Source organism: Squalius cephalus, assembly GCF_949319135.1.
Source record: "Squalius cephalus genome assembly, chromosome: 9".
NCBI lineage: Eukaryota > Metazoa > Chordata > Actinopteri > Cypriniformes > Leuciscidae > Squalius > Squalius cephalus.
Genome location: NC_137130.1, coordinates 3,917,566 through 3,935,482, shown reverse-complemented (window position 1 = coordinate 3,935,482; position 17,917 = coordinate 3,917,566). Strand labels below are relative to the sequence as shown.

The 17,917-nt window shown below is 36.0% G+C and overlaps 1 protein-coding gene across 3 annotated transcripts in view; it reads left to right on the top strand.

The window, feature by feature from the left end:
* The first annotated feature begins 832 nt into the window (after nt 1-832).
* The window catches only part of rbms1b (RNA binding motif, single stranded interacting protein 1b), a 78,981-nt gene continuing 61,896 nt past the window's right edge, over nt 833-17,917 (top strand). The window contains exon 1 of one of the 3 annotated variants that reach the window (XM_079881962.1): nt 833-1,121. In XM_079881962.1, the coding sequence (XP_079738088.1) occupies nt 1,056-1,121 (66 nt within the window). In that variant the 5' untranslated portion in view covers nt 833-1,055. Of the gene's footprint in view, nt 1,122-7,356; nt 7,483-15,665; nt 16,204-17,917 lie in introns of those variants that run through there. The other 2 variants (XM_079881961.1, XM_079881963.1) reach the window with 2 other exon arrangements.

Sequence of the window (17,917 nt, the reverse complement as noted above, 5' to 3'; positions counted from 1 at the left end):
TTAGACATCATAAATTAGTGTAACAATGTGTTCAGTACATAAAACAGTGCAATCCATGCCGTTGTTTACATCCGAGTACCTCCAATATGGCCGCGCATCCGGTAACTGACCAAATCATGACGTAGGTGCAAACCCTCTATTGGTCGATCTCGTGTAAGTGAGAGGTTGCCCCCACTGATCTATATAGAATGTCATTCTATATAGATCAGTGGTTGCCCCGCCCTCACGTCAGAGGGAGGGGGAAGTTATTTTGATTAAAGATGCACATTAATTACACATTTTTTATATATAATGATGTGCACAGATGAATAGGCCTAAATCATTTATAATAAAAGCTGAAATATTCTTTCAAAAACAAGAATTGACAATTTTGATTTCATGGTGACTAAGATTTTAAGATTTGTGTCAATACAGAAACTGACACAATTGAAACTGAAAAATAAACCCACCCTCAGAAATTGTAAAGACTCAAAACTTTCCCCGGTATCCACTATTTGGTTCATAAACAACATGAGGAGGCCATGACGTTGACCTAAATTTGTTATATATATATATATATATATATATATATATATATATATATATATATATATATATATATATATATATATATATATATATATATGTCTTATTTTAAAGATTATCGTTAATAATTCAAGATGAGCACTTAGGCCTATATGTATAGGCTATATAGCCTTTATGATGTCTCATTAAGATAAGCACTTAATATAAGACATTAGAACATTTGTGAATCTATTTTTTACCATCTACTGCAAGATTAAAAACATTTATCACAGAATATTAAATATTCTTACTCTGGTGCTTTAAATACAGCGTTTGGTTGGTGTTTATTAGTCTGTGTTGCAGACTTTTCAGCAGAGTTTGAGTGCACTGAAGGGAGGCTGTTTGCTGTGTTTCGCTCCACTGCAGCTCCACCGCCCACATCCATCCTCAGTCTCCGCTTTCGGACGTCGAGAACAGAACCGGTGTTGATTTTCTCCAGGTTTCAGGTCTGACAGTAGTGACATCCACGTTTTTATTTACCGCTAATCTTCATGGGCAAGGTTTGGAGGCAGATGTACCCCCAATATACCTACTATTACCCCTACCTTCAAGCCAAGGTACGAAAATCAGTTTTACCTCTTGTTTGATATCGCTTTTGTTGATGTGACTGGTGTGTACCGTGTTTTATTGGATATTGTCCGTTATGGATCGAGTGACGCTGTAGTAAGTTTGTTGCGTACTTGAGATGATTTTTCGGGCGGACATTTTAAATCGTGTTTTTATCAGATATGAACTGTCAGGTACAGATATAACCTAATCGCTGCTGTTGTGTATACAGTGCTGGTTTAAACTCTTTGTGGTCGTCGTTTTTTGGCGTTATTAAAGGTTTTGTTCGTTCTCTCTGCCAGTGAATTCCTGTGACGTGACATCGCGCGCTGGCTGAAGTCTGAACTCCAGCACTTGTGTTGTTGTGATCGACTCTCTTGTGAACTTACTCATTTATCATGCTAGTTTATCCCCTTAAGTATCATTGTTGTGTTTTGTAAGACAATATAATCATAGTTTAATTGTAAAAAGACTGAATGTGTTGTTCGTTTGTACACAGTCATCAGTATGTGGTCGACCGATATGGTGTTTCATATAGGCGATAAGGGTAACCGACATACATTACAATTACAAAAATCAAAATTGCTTAATTTTTAAATTATATATATAAAAAATATTCTCACTTATTTTATTTTTTATTCTGAAAAGGTCTGTTTCCAGTGGCTGATGCAGATATCTAGAGTATCTAGGTTGATGGTTATATTATAGATAGCCTAATTCAGAATCATAGCTAATGACATAAACTATTGTATTAAAATGTTTAATTAATATGAAATATATTTAATTAATATATCACAGTCTAATAAATACTTATTCAAAAAATAAATTACTCATATTAAATATATCTCTCTCCAAAATAAAAATATTTTTTTATCCATTGATAAGACTGTTGTTAGAAATGAAAACTTTTTAAGTTCTTCGGCTACTTCATCCAAGTGGTCATTGTCCGATAATCTTTTAGATGGTGAAATAATAGCTGATTGATCAGTCTTGTTCGTCTGTCACTACTCACTATGATATTCTTTTGAATTGTGCAATCTGCTCTATTAATAGTGCAGGCAACTGAATATTTTGAGAGTGTTTGGTAGCCTATTAGCCGATAACCATTCCCAGATCGTTGATGTATTTTTTGTTTTTTTAAATTGAGTAAATATTGTTTGAAATAAAGTGTTTTTATTCTAATGCATGCACTCTCCACTTTAGATATCAGCATCTGCCATTAAAATGATATTGGTCGACCAGTAATAAATACTGCTGTTTATCAGACATCACAACTGATCAATACTGGGTGGAGTGTATATGCTGCCTGACTATGGATATGGTACTAATCTGGTTTCGTTTATCAAAGATCCAGTTCCTTCCAAAAACATGTCACATTGTACAAAGCTTTATGAAAGCATTGATTTATGACACAGAGGAAACATAAATCTTAACCACCAACCATTCTGTCAATCAAAGCATTGCAAAAAAAAACTCACAGTTAATGCAGTGGTCACTGTGTGACCTGACTGGTTTGCCTTGTTAATATTGATGTCTGCTGACCGAGTCCTGTGAGTATCAGATCCTGAGCTTTCATGCACTTGTCTCCATTAAGGCCTCATATTTCACTCTTATCAAAGTCAATCTGACGTATTTCTGAGGGAAACCGGACTTGATTTTATCCATCGGGAATTGATTGGATTGTAAAAAGTGGATGATAGATGCATTCAGGTGGTTGGAGGCGAGATGCCGAGTCATTGATGATGTGATCCAAACATGAAAGTTGATTCAGATGCATATTGAATGCACATTTTGATTGCAAAGGCAAAAGAGATTTTATAAGCTAATATGCATGGCAGAATCATGCACAATAAGACCAGAAAGATGGGAAAGTAAACAGGATAAATTCTGCTAGATGCTAGGAAGCTTGTATAGTATGTTGACTTTATGTGGGGGCCGACAGTATATACAAAAGCGTCCTGAAACTCCAAATACTGCCGTACTTATACAAGGTAGAGTCCATTAACGCTTCATAAACTCTACAATGAAGTGGCCTGAAGAAATAGAGCACATTTTTAGTCCACATCATTCATCCACATTCATCTCTTATTATTTGTAATTAGATTTTCATTCCGTGTTCAGAAAATATCCAACGTTTGTTTGTTGGCTGGTTTGCTATTTTTGGACATGTGCCCTTGTAGGAGCTTGGAAGTTGAGATGCTTTTGTAAGATAAGCCTTGACAGGGAAGGGAGGAATGACCTTTTTTATTATTATTACAGCAACTTGATTTCTTTCAAGGCTGGAAGCCAGCAGCTTTTGTCTTCATTTGAAAGGCGGAAAGGTATAACACATTTATATGGTGCTCTGCTACAGCTTAGACAACAACCCAATTACAGCATGTGAGCGCATTTGATTGTGATTAGCTGTGTAATTGAAGGGTCAATCTCACAAAACCAGTCAAAAACATGTTCCCGTCATATTTCACACTTACATTTAGGACCATTACGTTTTTTTGCATTATGACATTATTTTCAATCACATTTCGCGCCAAATTCAATAATGTTAAGCATTTGTATCACAGCCATTTTTTTTATTAGGTCTATATTAAATTAATTTATATTTTCATTGAACTGTGCAAATTGCCAACCAGGTACAAATGTCAGTATGGAAATGTAATCCGGAAAGTATAACAGCACATACAAAATGTTACATTGAGGAGAAGGAGAAAAATGTACAGTTGTGAAGAATAAGTAGAGCAATTTATTAACAAGAGTATAAGGGGAGATACAGAATACAGATGCGCTACTGTAATGGGAATTATGGGTGAATTTGTGCTTCGTTATCAAGAGAATAATGTCACAATGCAGCAAATGCAAAAAGCTTAATTTCCTTTGCAAATGCCTAATGTATTTTTTCCCTATTTAACATGTTTTTGTGAGATTGAAATGTGCTTCCACACATTTTCTTGAGAATGCATGAAATAGACTAGAAATTATGAGAAGCAACTAAGCTGTAATAAATGTATTCATGTCAAATTTACAAGTCGAGGGAGACATGCTGTTGCATTATCACCAGTGGTGCATAACTGTTCATTAATAATATGAATAATAATTCAAAAGCGCCAGTTTTTCCACCAGCTCTGAAGTATTTCCATGGCTTGTAGGTGGGCCGGCCGTGTCAACATAAGCCTGTGATCGAGGGGTGGGTTTTAGCACATTAACTGCCATTGGACATTACACACAGAGCCTGCAAACAAAGCCATTGTGAAAGGCCTGAAAAAGCCCTATACAATGTTTACAATACAGTCTGAAGAGTTGCCTGGCAGCGGAATGTACACAATTAACCAGCTCATTATGTGTGTGCCGAGCTGAAAGAATTCCAATTGTTCTCCTATGATAGTCATTCTGGGAACTTTTTGACATGAGGAAAATGAGGGACCAGCTCAACAATAATAACCACCATGGTGGCGAAGCACTCTGCCAAGGGCCTGTCTCACAAACACAGGCGGAGAGCTCCAAAGTCCTTCAGCTTAACTGACAAGGTCAATGAGACCCACACAGACTCGTCTGGTATTAATAGACTTGCTTTGTTACTTTGTGTAAACAGGCAATTCAGTAAATGTGTAAGTAAATATGTGAAGATCGAATGGGGTGAAAAATAGTTTTGCTCAAAGGCTAGGCTATTGGAGGCCTGTCGAATAGTGCCGGGTTGTGTGAATGTGTGTATATATACCGAGATCTGTCAGCTGGTAGAGATTCTGCTAAAGTGGATGATATATTTGTGTGGGTATCAGTGGACAGGACTATTTTATACCATGAAATGTACAGTTCATATAGCCTACTATTTTTACATGTGGAAAAGATGAAGAAACATGGGGTAAAGCTGAAGTGGACATTTGAACATAAAAGGCTAAAAGTTTTTGATTTTTCAGTGCATGTGTGTGTGAGTGCAAGCTCTTGAAGCTCCGCCCCCTGTGCCGGGAGCAGCAGCTCATTTGCATTTAAAGGAACAGACACAAAACGGTGCGTTTTTGCTCACCCTCAAAAAGTGTTTTGTCTGTTCAAGTGCTGTCTGAAAGCATAACAACAACTGACATCTTTCCCTCAGAGTTATTTACATACACTCACTTTGAGCAGATGAATATTACCAGGACGGCGGGATTATTAATGCTGCATTTGATTGTCTGGTTTTGATGCAAAAATGATACTTCATAATCATCTTCGGATATTCTCTGGAGAAATATCTCATCTGTCGTGATTGTTTAGAAATTACATGTGTGGGTTGCAGGAGCGAAATGGTGTTTTGTGTCATGCAAATAAACAAATGATATTAAAGTCATGAATTTTAGGATATCATTTTACTGAATCTCTCTCAGAGCCCCTTTCCAATTCCAATTTAGGGAAAATCAAACACGAAAGGCCTGCTAAAGGCACGTCCAACGTCCATGTCTACACTGGACACATGCCGCGCAATTGGACGAAACTAGATCATTCCCCTTGATATCAGAGAAGCTGTTCACACTCGCAGCATGCCGTGTTATGATAAATAAATTACACGCATAAATTCTGAGCTTTGCACCAAATTATCTTCTGGTCTGCTAATTTCTCATCTTTTTTTTGAGTGGACTACTTATGAAAATAACCTATTGAAAGTCAAAGTAATATTCACTCATTTGAATGTTGCCAAATTCTTGATTATTGTATTAGTATTAGTATTAGTTCCCCATGTGTCATTTTCTAAATCTTCCAACAGCCTTGACAATGAATACATTAAATATTATGTAAAATAAGTTGATTTAATTTCCACATATTTGTGCACGTCTCATTAAATTACATTGGGCCCTATTTTTTAACGATCTGACACGCAAGTATCAAGTGCTAAACGCAAGTAACTTTGTGGGCGGGTCTTGGGCGCTGTTGCTATTATACCGGCGGGATAAATGACTCTTGCGCCCGACGCAAATCTAAAATGGGTTGTTCTGAAGTAGCTTCATTATTCATGGGTGTGGTTTGGGCGTCACGTGAAATAAACCAATCAGAGCGTCATCTCACATTCCCTTTAAGAGCAGGCGCGCTTGTTCCATGGCGGATTGATATTATAACGGCAGATTTGCCAGGCGCATGCCAGGAGCGGTTCACAGCCGAGGAGACCGACATGAAAACACAGAGAAGTGACATTGGGGATGGAGAAACACACCCAAATTAGCTTCGGTTAAACAGGTGTAGGCTATAATAATTTGGGTAAATGTGTAAGCTAGATTTATGCCTATTTTTTCACATCTTCATGGACACAACAAGATGTTCCCTCGTGTGTTAATATTTTTCCTTGTAATAATGTATGGTTTTCTAAAAATGAGAACTGCTGCGTCTGTGTGTAGATGAGATAAGCAAAGTGTGTGCGTTGTGCACACGCTACATTGATTATGGTCAAGCATGCGCCCTTAAAATAGCATATGAATAACATGCGCCACTGACTTTAGACTAGATCTTTCCTGGTCTGTGGTGGAATTGTTTTCTAAACCTGCAAAATAGCACCAGGGAACGTTTGCGCCGGAACACGCCTCCTCTTTTCACTGAACCGCCTCCTAATTTACAGACGTGCGTCTGTGGAGGGAAAAGTCCGCTGTGCGCCGGTGCAAAATAGGAATGATACATGCGTCGGTCTGCAAAGTCAATTGCGCTGGGTGCAAGATAGGGCCCATTATGTCTATATCAGCATTATCTTTAGAAATAAGCATCGAAAGACACAATACTGTATAAAATAAATACTGTGTAAATAAGTGTTTTATTAAATCCAGCCATTTTGTCTTCATCTTAATTGGCGTCATTTTAATTCTACATTATATTGGCTCACCTATACGATTCCTATACGCAGTTTGGATTTTGATTTAAATCATTTCCAGGTCTGGAAATGAAAAAATATATATTTGTGTTTGTCTATTGCCCCTATTCAGTTTTCTAAAACATAAAATTAAAGAATTTCAAAAAATAGTGTTTTCATGCCAAAAGTTCAGCGATTATTTAGTGATTTTCGAGCACGACTGAATGAATTGAAGGTGCTCATTTTCATTATGCATAACTGTAATGTACTATTTTTAAAACGTAGTAGGCAGTGTACAGTGCACACTGTTTAGTATTCAGCAAGTAGCAAGTAAGCTTGTGTTTCATTCCAACCAGTCCTGCACACATCCACACTCTCGCTCTCTCTCGTTCTGTCACTGACTCTCCGTGTGAAAGAGGCGTCTTCCTGTGCGACAGACTCACACACACATGTAAACACGCTGCTTTCGTAGTGCCGTGACGAACTCGAAGCTGTCGCTGTTGATGACCACAATGTGGCCCCCGTTAAGAAGATGGGGCCCTCGGTTGGGGCCCGACGGCAGAGGCAGGAAGGTATGTAGTCAACACTGTTTCAACAGCGCAGAAATTGCAACATTTAATTTCTACTCTGCGAATGGACCGAGACAGAACGAGATTCTCTGGGAGGAAGTCAACGGGCTGAGATGTCTCTCCATTACAAGGGAGAATGTCGAGAATGTGGTCTGGGCAAGCTCGCTTTTACGTGGCGCTTTTTAGAGTTGCATTGGAGTTCAAAAGCTTCTCCATGTGTTTTATGTGTGTTGTAGGCATCAAGAGGCCGTGTGCATGTAAGTTTGCATGGGTTTATGCACATGCATGTTGGCAGGTTAGAGTGTGATTTGTAGCTCTGATAGCCTGTGGGGGAGGCTAGCGCTTTCCTCTTCATTTGTTTTCTCTGCACATTCAGCACGGACAGCTGTACCATGTCAAGCAGGGAGACTTTAGGACTGATTTGTGGGCTGCTTTCCTGTAGGCTTTTCAAGCTCCTCTAGATCTTGTTAAACATCCTTGGCTACTATAAACTATAGCAGTTCTTAACTGGCTTTGTTTCTGGACTGCTGTTTACCTTGCAATGTCAACAAAAATGTCCCGAAATAGACCTAATTCACTTTCTTAATACATTCTCCTGGTCATATTGTGCACGATATTCCCAAAGGAGTAGGGAAAACCGCAGTACGTTTGCCATTTTGTAGATATATTTAAAGATGGCCATCGTTAAGCATGATGAAGAGTGGAATATGTGCAAGAATAATAAGCTATATGAAACTCATCCGGAAATTACAAACAGACTTTTTATCGCTCTTAAAACTAGACTTGATCAAGTCTACACCAGATGTCGTAGAGGTCATACACATTTGACTCATGCTTTTTTTGCTTAAAGGTGAAGACCCAACTTTATGCATGTTTTGTAAGATTCCCCTCTCTGTTCAACATATTTTATTAGATTGTCCTGGACTTAATACAAGCAGAATGCTCTTTTATGAAGTTACCTCACTTAAGGACTTATTTAGTAAGATCATGCCTGAAAGGGTTTTGGATTTTTTTTTTTTATCATATGTTAATTTATAAAATCTTCTATAATATGTTTGTTTGGTTTTTATTGTATTTATATGATATTTGTATTTTTGTAATTTAATTTTTGCCATGAAAATAGCTTTGAATGCTGACATGGCACTAAATCAGTCTGAATCTGAATCTGAATCTGAATCTTTAAGCATGACTGTTTGGATTTATATGAAATGGTAACACTTTTCAGTATAAGAGTCCATTTGTAACTAACTAAGGTTAATAAAAGTATTGCTCATTGTTAATTTCCACATTTACTCATACATTTTTACATTTGAAAGTTGTATCTCAACATTAGTTCATGCACTATGAACTAACATTGAATGATCAAGGTGTAATGAATATAGTAATATTTATATTTTAGAAGGTACAGTACAATTTCATGGTTCAGTACTTTTTAATTTTTTTCTAATAAAGTTCAGAACCATTTTATTTATGTTTGTTTTCATTTTAAAATCTTTTGGTTGATTAATCGGTTATCGGTCGACCTCCAATCAAGACCTTTAATTTCAGCCCTTGGTATATATCGCTCACTTTGTTTTAGGGCTGTGCAATCAATCGTATTTCGATTTTGGCTTCCAACGATTATGAGAACAAGATAATCGAGGTAAACTTTCGTTTACGCACTTTCGTTCCTCCCTAAGCCCTAACTTAACTGCTTTGTATCAGTAGAAACCTGGTAGTATTTTCGGGTAACCGTGCTTCCCTCCCTCATGTCCCCCTGAGACGAGAGATTTCTGTATTGTGTGTCTGGAAAAAAACCTCAGATGACGCAAAAAGAGGCTTTTTTGTCCAGAGGCGAGAGACTACAGCCAGTAGGAGGAGCTCATCCCGCATGTGTTCAACCTGCCCATAGGGGGATCTCACGATAAAACGCTGTCTTTTCAGTTTCGAGTCGACTAGTAGCCTAGCTGTATCATTTCTTCTGATACTGCCCTCTGTAACCGGTAGGCGTGGCTTGGGAGTGTCCTCGTAGGGCAGCGAAGCAAGTGCATTCTGGGAGTTGTTGTCTTTCATCCACATGAGCCAAAAATACATTTTCTGGCTTTTCTCAGTCTAGAAGGCACCAACTTCTAAAATAATTTCACATTTCTACTACATAAATGACCCAATTTAAATACACATTTTCTGTTTCAGCGGTGAAATATCCCTTTAAAAGCAGATTAAGCCGCAAAAGAGTAACCGTGTTCCCTCGGCGCGCTCCGAGACGGGGCGAAACGCTCATAAGCAAAGTATACCGAGGGCATTTAGATATGCGCCTGAACCGTCAAATAGCCTACACACAAATATGTCGAAATGCCATTTTGGTAATTATCCTCGTAAACAGTCGGTTATATCTTAAGTCAGTATAAACATTTGAGAAAGCGTGTTTGAAACGTGTGTGTAACAGTATATTGGATCCGTGCAGATCCGTGTTAGTCAAACAAGAAAAGACAAAGATAAAATCACTCAAAACCTAAAGCAATGTTTATTTAATTAGTATTTTTGTTCTGTTGTATTTTTTTTTGTCAGTTTGTTTGCAATTAGTTTCTTTGTTCTTATTTTATTGCTGGCTGTTTACTTGTCTTCTGTAACTGTTTTGATGACTTTCACTTTAATTAATTAGAATGATTTTTACTATGAACTATATCTTTATCGTTATCAGCCTTGGTGTGAATGGGCCTTTACAGTGATAAAAATGAAAGGTTAAGCTTACCAATCTCTATTTAAAAATTAGCTTTTTATTATTTATTACAAACAAAAAAAAGATTTTTAACACAATGGCACCCCATGCCCTGCATACACTTGCTTTTTTCACAAGTTTTTTTTAACACTTTTTTTAACAAGGTATTTTTGCATGTTTACAATCTAGTACGAGCACCCCTTTCCTCACTCTCCCTTTGTCCTTTCGTTTAATTTTGCACTCTGACCCTTTGTTTTTGCTGAATCAGCCCTTTCCGTCTCCTCATTTGCCCGTGACATGCTGGCATTACTCATACAAACACGTACACAGCAGAGGGAAAGGTGCCACAGGTCACTGTCATGACCCAGAGTGTCCTTTTGAGTGCAGAAAACCACATTATTCCACCCCTACGCCTACGTCACAATTTAGACATGTCCGTATCAATTTGACTGTTTTGAAAACATCCAAATGCATGGAAATATTAGCAGAATGCTTTACGTTGTAAACAATTGCATGTCCCTATATGCTTGATTATACAGCCTTTGATGCAATGTGTGTGTGTGTGTTTGAGTGTGAGTGTGAGTGTGTGTGAAAACCACATATTAGCTGAATATTGAATATTCACCTCTGAGACAGTGAATGCAAATATCTAACAGCTGCTGAAATGTCTGCAGAGACATTAAACTAATCACAAGTTTGGCCTAGAATTGAACATTATTACGTACACTTTTGAGACAAAACTCTCTTGCATTTGAAAGCTGCAATTATATTTGATCAAAAATACAGTAAAATCAGTAATACTGTGAAATATTATTACCTTTTAAAATAACTCTTTTCTATGTGAATATATTTTAAAATGTAATTTATTCCTGTGGTCAAAGCTGACTTTTTCAGTGTCACATGATCCTTCAGAAATCATTCTAATATGTGACCCTGGATCACGTCACCAGTCTCGAGTCGCACGGGTTTATCTGTGGCAATAGCCAACAATACATTGTATGGGTCAAATTTTTCCATTTTTCTTTTATGCTGAAAATCATTAGGATATTAAGTAAAGATCATGTTCCATGAAGATATTTTGTAAATTTCCTACCGTAAATATATAAAACATTTATTTTTGTGAGTGAATGCAGCACAATAGTGAACATAAATGGACAACTTTAAAGGAGATTTTCTCAATGTTTAGATTTTTTTGCACCTTCAGATTCCAGATTTTCAATAGTTGTATCTCGACCAAATATTGTCCTATCCTAACAAACCACACATCAATTGAAAGCTTATTTATTCAGCTTTCAGATGATGTATAAATCTCAATTTCAAAAAAATTGCCCCATGTGACTGGTTTTGTGGTCCAGGAACACATATGATGATTTGAATTTTTTTAAAAACATTTTTATTATCAATGTTGCTGCTTTATATTTTTTGTGGGAACTGATACATTTTCTTTCAGAATTCCTTAATGAATAGAAAGCTCCAAAATAACAACATTTACTTGGAACATAATTATTAAATCTTACCGACCACAAACTGTTGAGTAGTGTATGTCAAATATGAATACAGTGACCTTTTTTGCGACATATTTTTCTGGGGCATTTCTGTCTCTTTCTGTGCAAATATTTTTTTTAATAATTTTTTTTTATAATAAATTTCTGAAGCCTCATGCTTTGATGAAAGATTGTAATCCGTGGCTTGTATTGACCTGCTCATGTTTGCTTTTTCCTGAATAGCAGATGTTTTCTAGTCACTTTTTTTTTTTTTCCTTCACAAAAAGGAAAAGGATCGGATCCAAGGGCAAAGATCTCGTGCTCTCTGTGGGATTGTAAATGACCTATTTACATTCTAACTATCCGACGTAAACTGCTGTTGAAGCACGATCAGGCGTAGCTGGGGATTATTGATACCACAAGGTGTTTTCGGTGCTTCTAAGATCACATTTAAATTCAAAACGGCAGACTGAAATCGAAAACTGATGAGCTCAGGGGAAGTTATTTAAGAAGACAACAGGAAATGCAGTGTTTAGGTGTGAAGATGTGCTTTACATTCAGAGAGACGCAGAAAGACACGACTGTGTATTTGAAGGAGTTAAAAATTTGATTTCTATTTGTGTATAAATTGACCAGTTGCACTTGCAGCAGATATAGTGAAGCTATACTACTCATCACACACGTTCTGTGTTTAAAAGCGTCCCATGATGCACCTCAGGAAGTTGGTTTATGAATGTCCAGAGCGAGCGGCTTAATCAGGAAGTTAATGAAGTGATAATTATGTAAATGTGGACCTTGAAATGCAATGCAAGTCGCTTTGGTTAAAAGCATCTGCCAAATGCATGAATGTAAATGTCAAATATGATGAATGTCAAATTCCTCCCTCAGATATCAGACCGATTATTAATCGATACATATTAAATTAGTGGCAAGAAGAGTGGAATATGTGCAAGAATAATAAGCTATATGTGACCCTGGACCACAAAACCAGTCACATGGGTCAATTTTATGAAATTTGGATGTATGCATAATCTGAAAGCTGAATAAATAAGCTTTCAATTCATGTATGGTTTTGTTAGGATAGGACAATATTTGGTTGAGATACAACAATTAGAAAATCTGGAATCTGAAGGTGCAAAAAAATGTAAACATTGAGAAAATCTCCTTTAAAGTTGTTCATTTATGTTCACGATTGTGCTGCATTCACTCACAAAAATAAATGTTTTATATATTTACAGTAGGAAATTTATTAAATATCTTCATGGAACATGATCTTGACTTAATATCCTAATGATTTTTGACATAAAAGAAAAATGTATAATTTTGACCCATACAATGTATTGTTGGCTATTGCCACAAATATACCCGTGTGACATGTGACTGGTTTTGTGATCCAGGGTCACATATGAAACTCTTTATCGCTCTTAAAACTAGACTTGATCAAGTCTACACCAGATGTCGTAGGGGTCATACACGTTTGACTCATGCTTTTTTTGCTTAAAGGTGAAGACCCAACTTTATGCCTGTTTTGTAAGATTCCCCTCTCTGTTCAACATATTTTATTAGATTGTCCTGGACTTAATACAAGCAGAATGCTCTTTTATGAAGTTACCTCACTTAAGGACTTATTTAGTAAGATCATGCCTGAAAAGGTTTTGGATTTTTTTATCATATGTTAATTTAAAGAAATCTTGTATTATATGACTTGCTGTTTTTGTTTGTTTGGTTTTTATTGTATTTATATGATATTTGTATTGAAAATAGCTTTGAATGCTGATATGGCACTAAATAAAACAATCTGAATCTGAATCCAGAGCGAGCAGAGCTGGAATTCTTTTTAATTCTGTTATTTTAAAACAGGTTTAAATTAAGTATTCAGCCAGGGCCGTTTCTGACCCTGTCAAAACTTAAAAAGCAACGTTTCTAAGCATTGATTCGATACTTAAATTATTTAAATGTTTTTAAACAAGTTCTCTTTCAGTTTACTTTCTATAGAGATATTTATTTAATTGACCATTTCTCTCTCCTGATCAACTCGCTCCATATTCACTTCATGTCAAAATTATTTTATTGTGCTTTTAAATAAAACACACAATGGTATTAAACAAAATGGACAATGCTTATAATAAAAAATTTTTTTTTTTATTTATTTATAATAAATATTATTATTATTATTATTATTTATATAATAAATTATTATTATGTTTATTTTTTTAATATAATAAAACACAGGATTATTTCTTCAATAATACAGTTGTTTTTGTTTATTTCACTTTCAATAATGCAACAGTATAGCCTATTTTTTCAGTAAAAAAAGAAATACATTTTTTAAAACAATTAAATTATGCCATGGCCAAGCATATATTAAATTATTGTTCTGTACAAAACAAAAAATCACCTTTTTGTTACACAAATATGAATTTAGTAAACCTTGCCATATAATTCTGTGAACGAAACATTTCTAGTATGTTTTAAACTTTTCAAATTCATTTTACTGGATATAATACAGCTAACATGTTGAATAATATGATTATTTAAAAAAAATTCATATTAGATAGCCTATATGTTGGTATATTATTACTGATATGTATATTTTATTTCCACATGTCTATTGAACACTTGTTTTCTGGACAAATGTTTGTTTGTTTGTTTTTGTTTTGTAACCGACCCAACACTTGCGTATTTTGCTGTCGCTGTCATACTTTTTTTTTTAAATATATGTTTCACCACAGACCTCATTTCAGCCATTTAACCAAAACCCATTGACTTCGGGTCGGTGGAGCCGCAAGCGCTAAAATGCGAACTCGTTTCCACGTTTTACAAATCACTTTATTCAGCTGGATATCAAAGACTTGACATCAGCAGCACAGAAACATCATTGCCTTGCTTGGAAACAGATTTAGATTTTAATGCTGAGGACAGTTTTGTGTTTTATGCATTTGAACTTTAACGTCATCATTGACATGGCTTAATTTTATTTTATTTTATTTTTGAGGCAGATTTAGATTAGATGTGAACCATTGGGTTGGAGAAATGTTAAAGTCATATTCAATATTATTATTTTTTCATATGGATTGTTTATTTCATTCCCAAGCCCATATTGTAAACAGAATTCTTGATTTTTCTGATGAATAATTTAGGATTAGGATTATGTTTGGTATTATTTCTGGTAGAATAGAATAATAATAATAATTCAAATAATAGAGTTTTATTTAAATAGCACCTTTAATATATATTATACAATTAAATGTAATGTGTATATATATAATTTAATATATAGTATGTGTGTGTGTGTGTGTATATATATATATATATATATATATATACACACACACACATATATACATTTTATATATATATATACACACACACATATATATATATATACATATATACATTTTCATTTATTATACATTACATTAAGCGTAATTTAATGCAATTATTTTTATAATTTATTTTGTTTTTATTATATGCAAAATCATTCAATGAAATCAATTACAAAAAGTAAAACATTGATAGGGGAAACTGTTTAATTGTCATGTCGCAATGCAAAAAATATAAATATCTTAATGGTCCTAAAAGTATTCTTCATTTTCTTTATGTAAAATAATATAATTTCTGATTTCTTCCTACTTTTTTGAAAGGTTAAGTGTGACCTGAACATGTTTCCCGCGGGATTTACTCCTCCTACACCCATCGAGGAGAGTCGGCTTACATGTTGTAGCTCTTCCTGGAGTCAGAAAACACAGAATTTTTTGTAAACCTATTTTTTTTAGAATATATATATCCATCTATATTTCACCGGCATTGATTTTTAATGTCATACAAACTCAGTTTTGGCTTCTCATGTTTAAACACAACGTTAAATCAGTCCATATAGCACATATGAAATTGTAAAACCACAAAACCTGATGGCCTCACTCAGGAATGTGAAGTATGTGAGCCAAAGGAAACCAAGAGCAAGCGAAGGGGGGGGTGAATGTAATGTCAAATCCTCTCGCTCCGAAACTGGGTTGTTGTGCACTGTACATAATGCATGTAAATGCACGCATGCATACTTAACATGCAATCTGCATTGTTATCCGAGTGAAGAGGCTGTTTGTGAGGCTTGTAAGCGTCGTTTGTGTGCACACCTTCCCCCCCTTTAAAGAGAACGCAGTGGTTTCTTCCATAGTGGGAGGTGTAGTTTTGTGGAGAAGTCACCGCAGATCAATGAACTGAGCGAAACAGACGGGCTGGGCAAGCCGACTACACCGAGCGTTTGTGGGATATATGCCTCTCCTTCCGCAAGACTAATATTTCTCCCCCTATGCGACGATTCGGTCTTAAAGATACGTCTGAGTGAGACTATATGACAGCACTGCTCGGTCTCTATGGTTTATAGAGCCACAAACACAACTTTACCCTCCTGGATAGGCAAGAACATACGAGATAGAAGCATTTGGTAGACATTTATTCATCCATCAGGGGGATATTCGGTTGTTGAGGATGATTTTTGCAAATTCTGGACACACAGTGAGGACGTCGTATAATCGTAAACAGGTAAACCTCTTATTTCACTTTAATTGTGGCCCAAAGTGTGGCTTTGGAGTGTATATGTGTTTGTGGAAACTGTTACAGTGCATTTTGCACTTTTATTGTTGTAGTAATAATAATAACAATAACCAAAATGCATTTTAATCCAGGCAGGACTTGCGATGATCGACGGATGAAAGACTGATAGTGTCCAAAAGCAGCACTTCCATGAAACTAATCCATAAAGAATAGCTGTCATTCGTGCCCTTCCAATCAAATGCTCGCCTCTGATGGGTGTGTTTTTGTTGTGTTAGCTTTTAATTTTATTGTGTTACTGCATCGACTCATTCACAATTTTAATACACCCCCCCCCCCCCCCCAATCAAACCCGTCCCACGAGTTTAAAAATAGGCCTCTTATTTGAACAAGTTTTTACGTGTCTCATGTACGTCACTGCATTTTGCTCTGATGGGAATATACATTCACAGCCCTGCCCGCTCTGATGTGTGTGTGTGTGTGTGTTTGGTTTCAGTGGTTAATCTACTTTACCGGCCTGTAATGGTCAAAAGTCACAGTGCTGAATTAATGCACCTTGTGTGTTCTCATATTGACACTGTTCGTTAAAGCCTTCTCTAATCTCATCCCATGCATTTCACACGCACCACCTATCTTTAACACGTCCAAGTCATATTTAAGCCTTATTTGGAGATTGTGCATAAAGAAAATGACAAATTTCCAAACATTTTGGTGGAAATGGATTAATCCCTCGGTTGTTGAGGATGATATTTTGCAAATTCTGGCCCAAGTGAGGATGTCACATAATTGTAAATGGGTAAAAAAATATTATTTGACTTTAATTGTGGCCCTCATAGTTACATGTTCTTTGAAGTGCGGTTTTAAAGTCTTTTTGGGTGAAACCTGCAAATAAAAGTCATATTTCAGCTGGATTTCTGGCTTTTGCATAAAGAATATGACAAATTTTCATGACAATTCCCTCTCAAATTCTCATTACTTTAATGCCAAACCAAAAACTATATATATATATAGAGAGAGAGAGAGAGAGAGAGAGAGAGAGAGAGAGAGAGAGAGAGAGAGAGAGAGAGAGAGAGAGAGAGAGAGAGAGAGAGAGAGAGAGAGAGAGAGAGAGAGAGAGAGAGAACATTTATATTTATTTCTATTTTATGCAATTACATGTTGTAACTAATTTAAATGATTATTATAATTTTTTACTGTAATGCATCAAAACATTAACATATCACATTACTCACAATTAAAGAATAATGGGAATTGGGAAGAAAAACTGAAAAGTCAAATGTCTGCATTACCGGTAATGAGAATTTTGGTTAATGAACTGAAAATCAAATCAAATCACAATGCCTTTAATTTAATACTGTTTTTAATCTGATTTCGGGGTCAGATGTGTTTCATGTGATCCGTAACTCTTTGCGGTCGGTGTAGATTGGTTTAGGTGACCTTGTCACGTCAGCGCATCATGTTGGGATCAGATAGTGTCGCTGTTTGGACTTGCATTATCTGCGGAAGCCTTGTTGCGAATTGCATGCTTTTATTGCGTCTCCTAATGATGAAATTTGATTTATCAGCAGAAGAGATTGACCTCTTGATAGAAGAGGAAGGAGGCTTGAAAGAGGAAGGACTTGGTATGCGCTCAAGAGGATTATGCATATATTCATAGGCCCGTTCAGCAGCCGAGCGGGATCTCTCGCAGGGTGAGGCCGGTTAC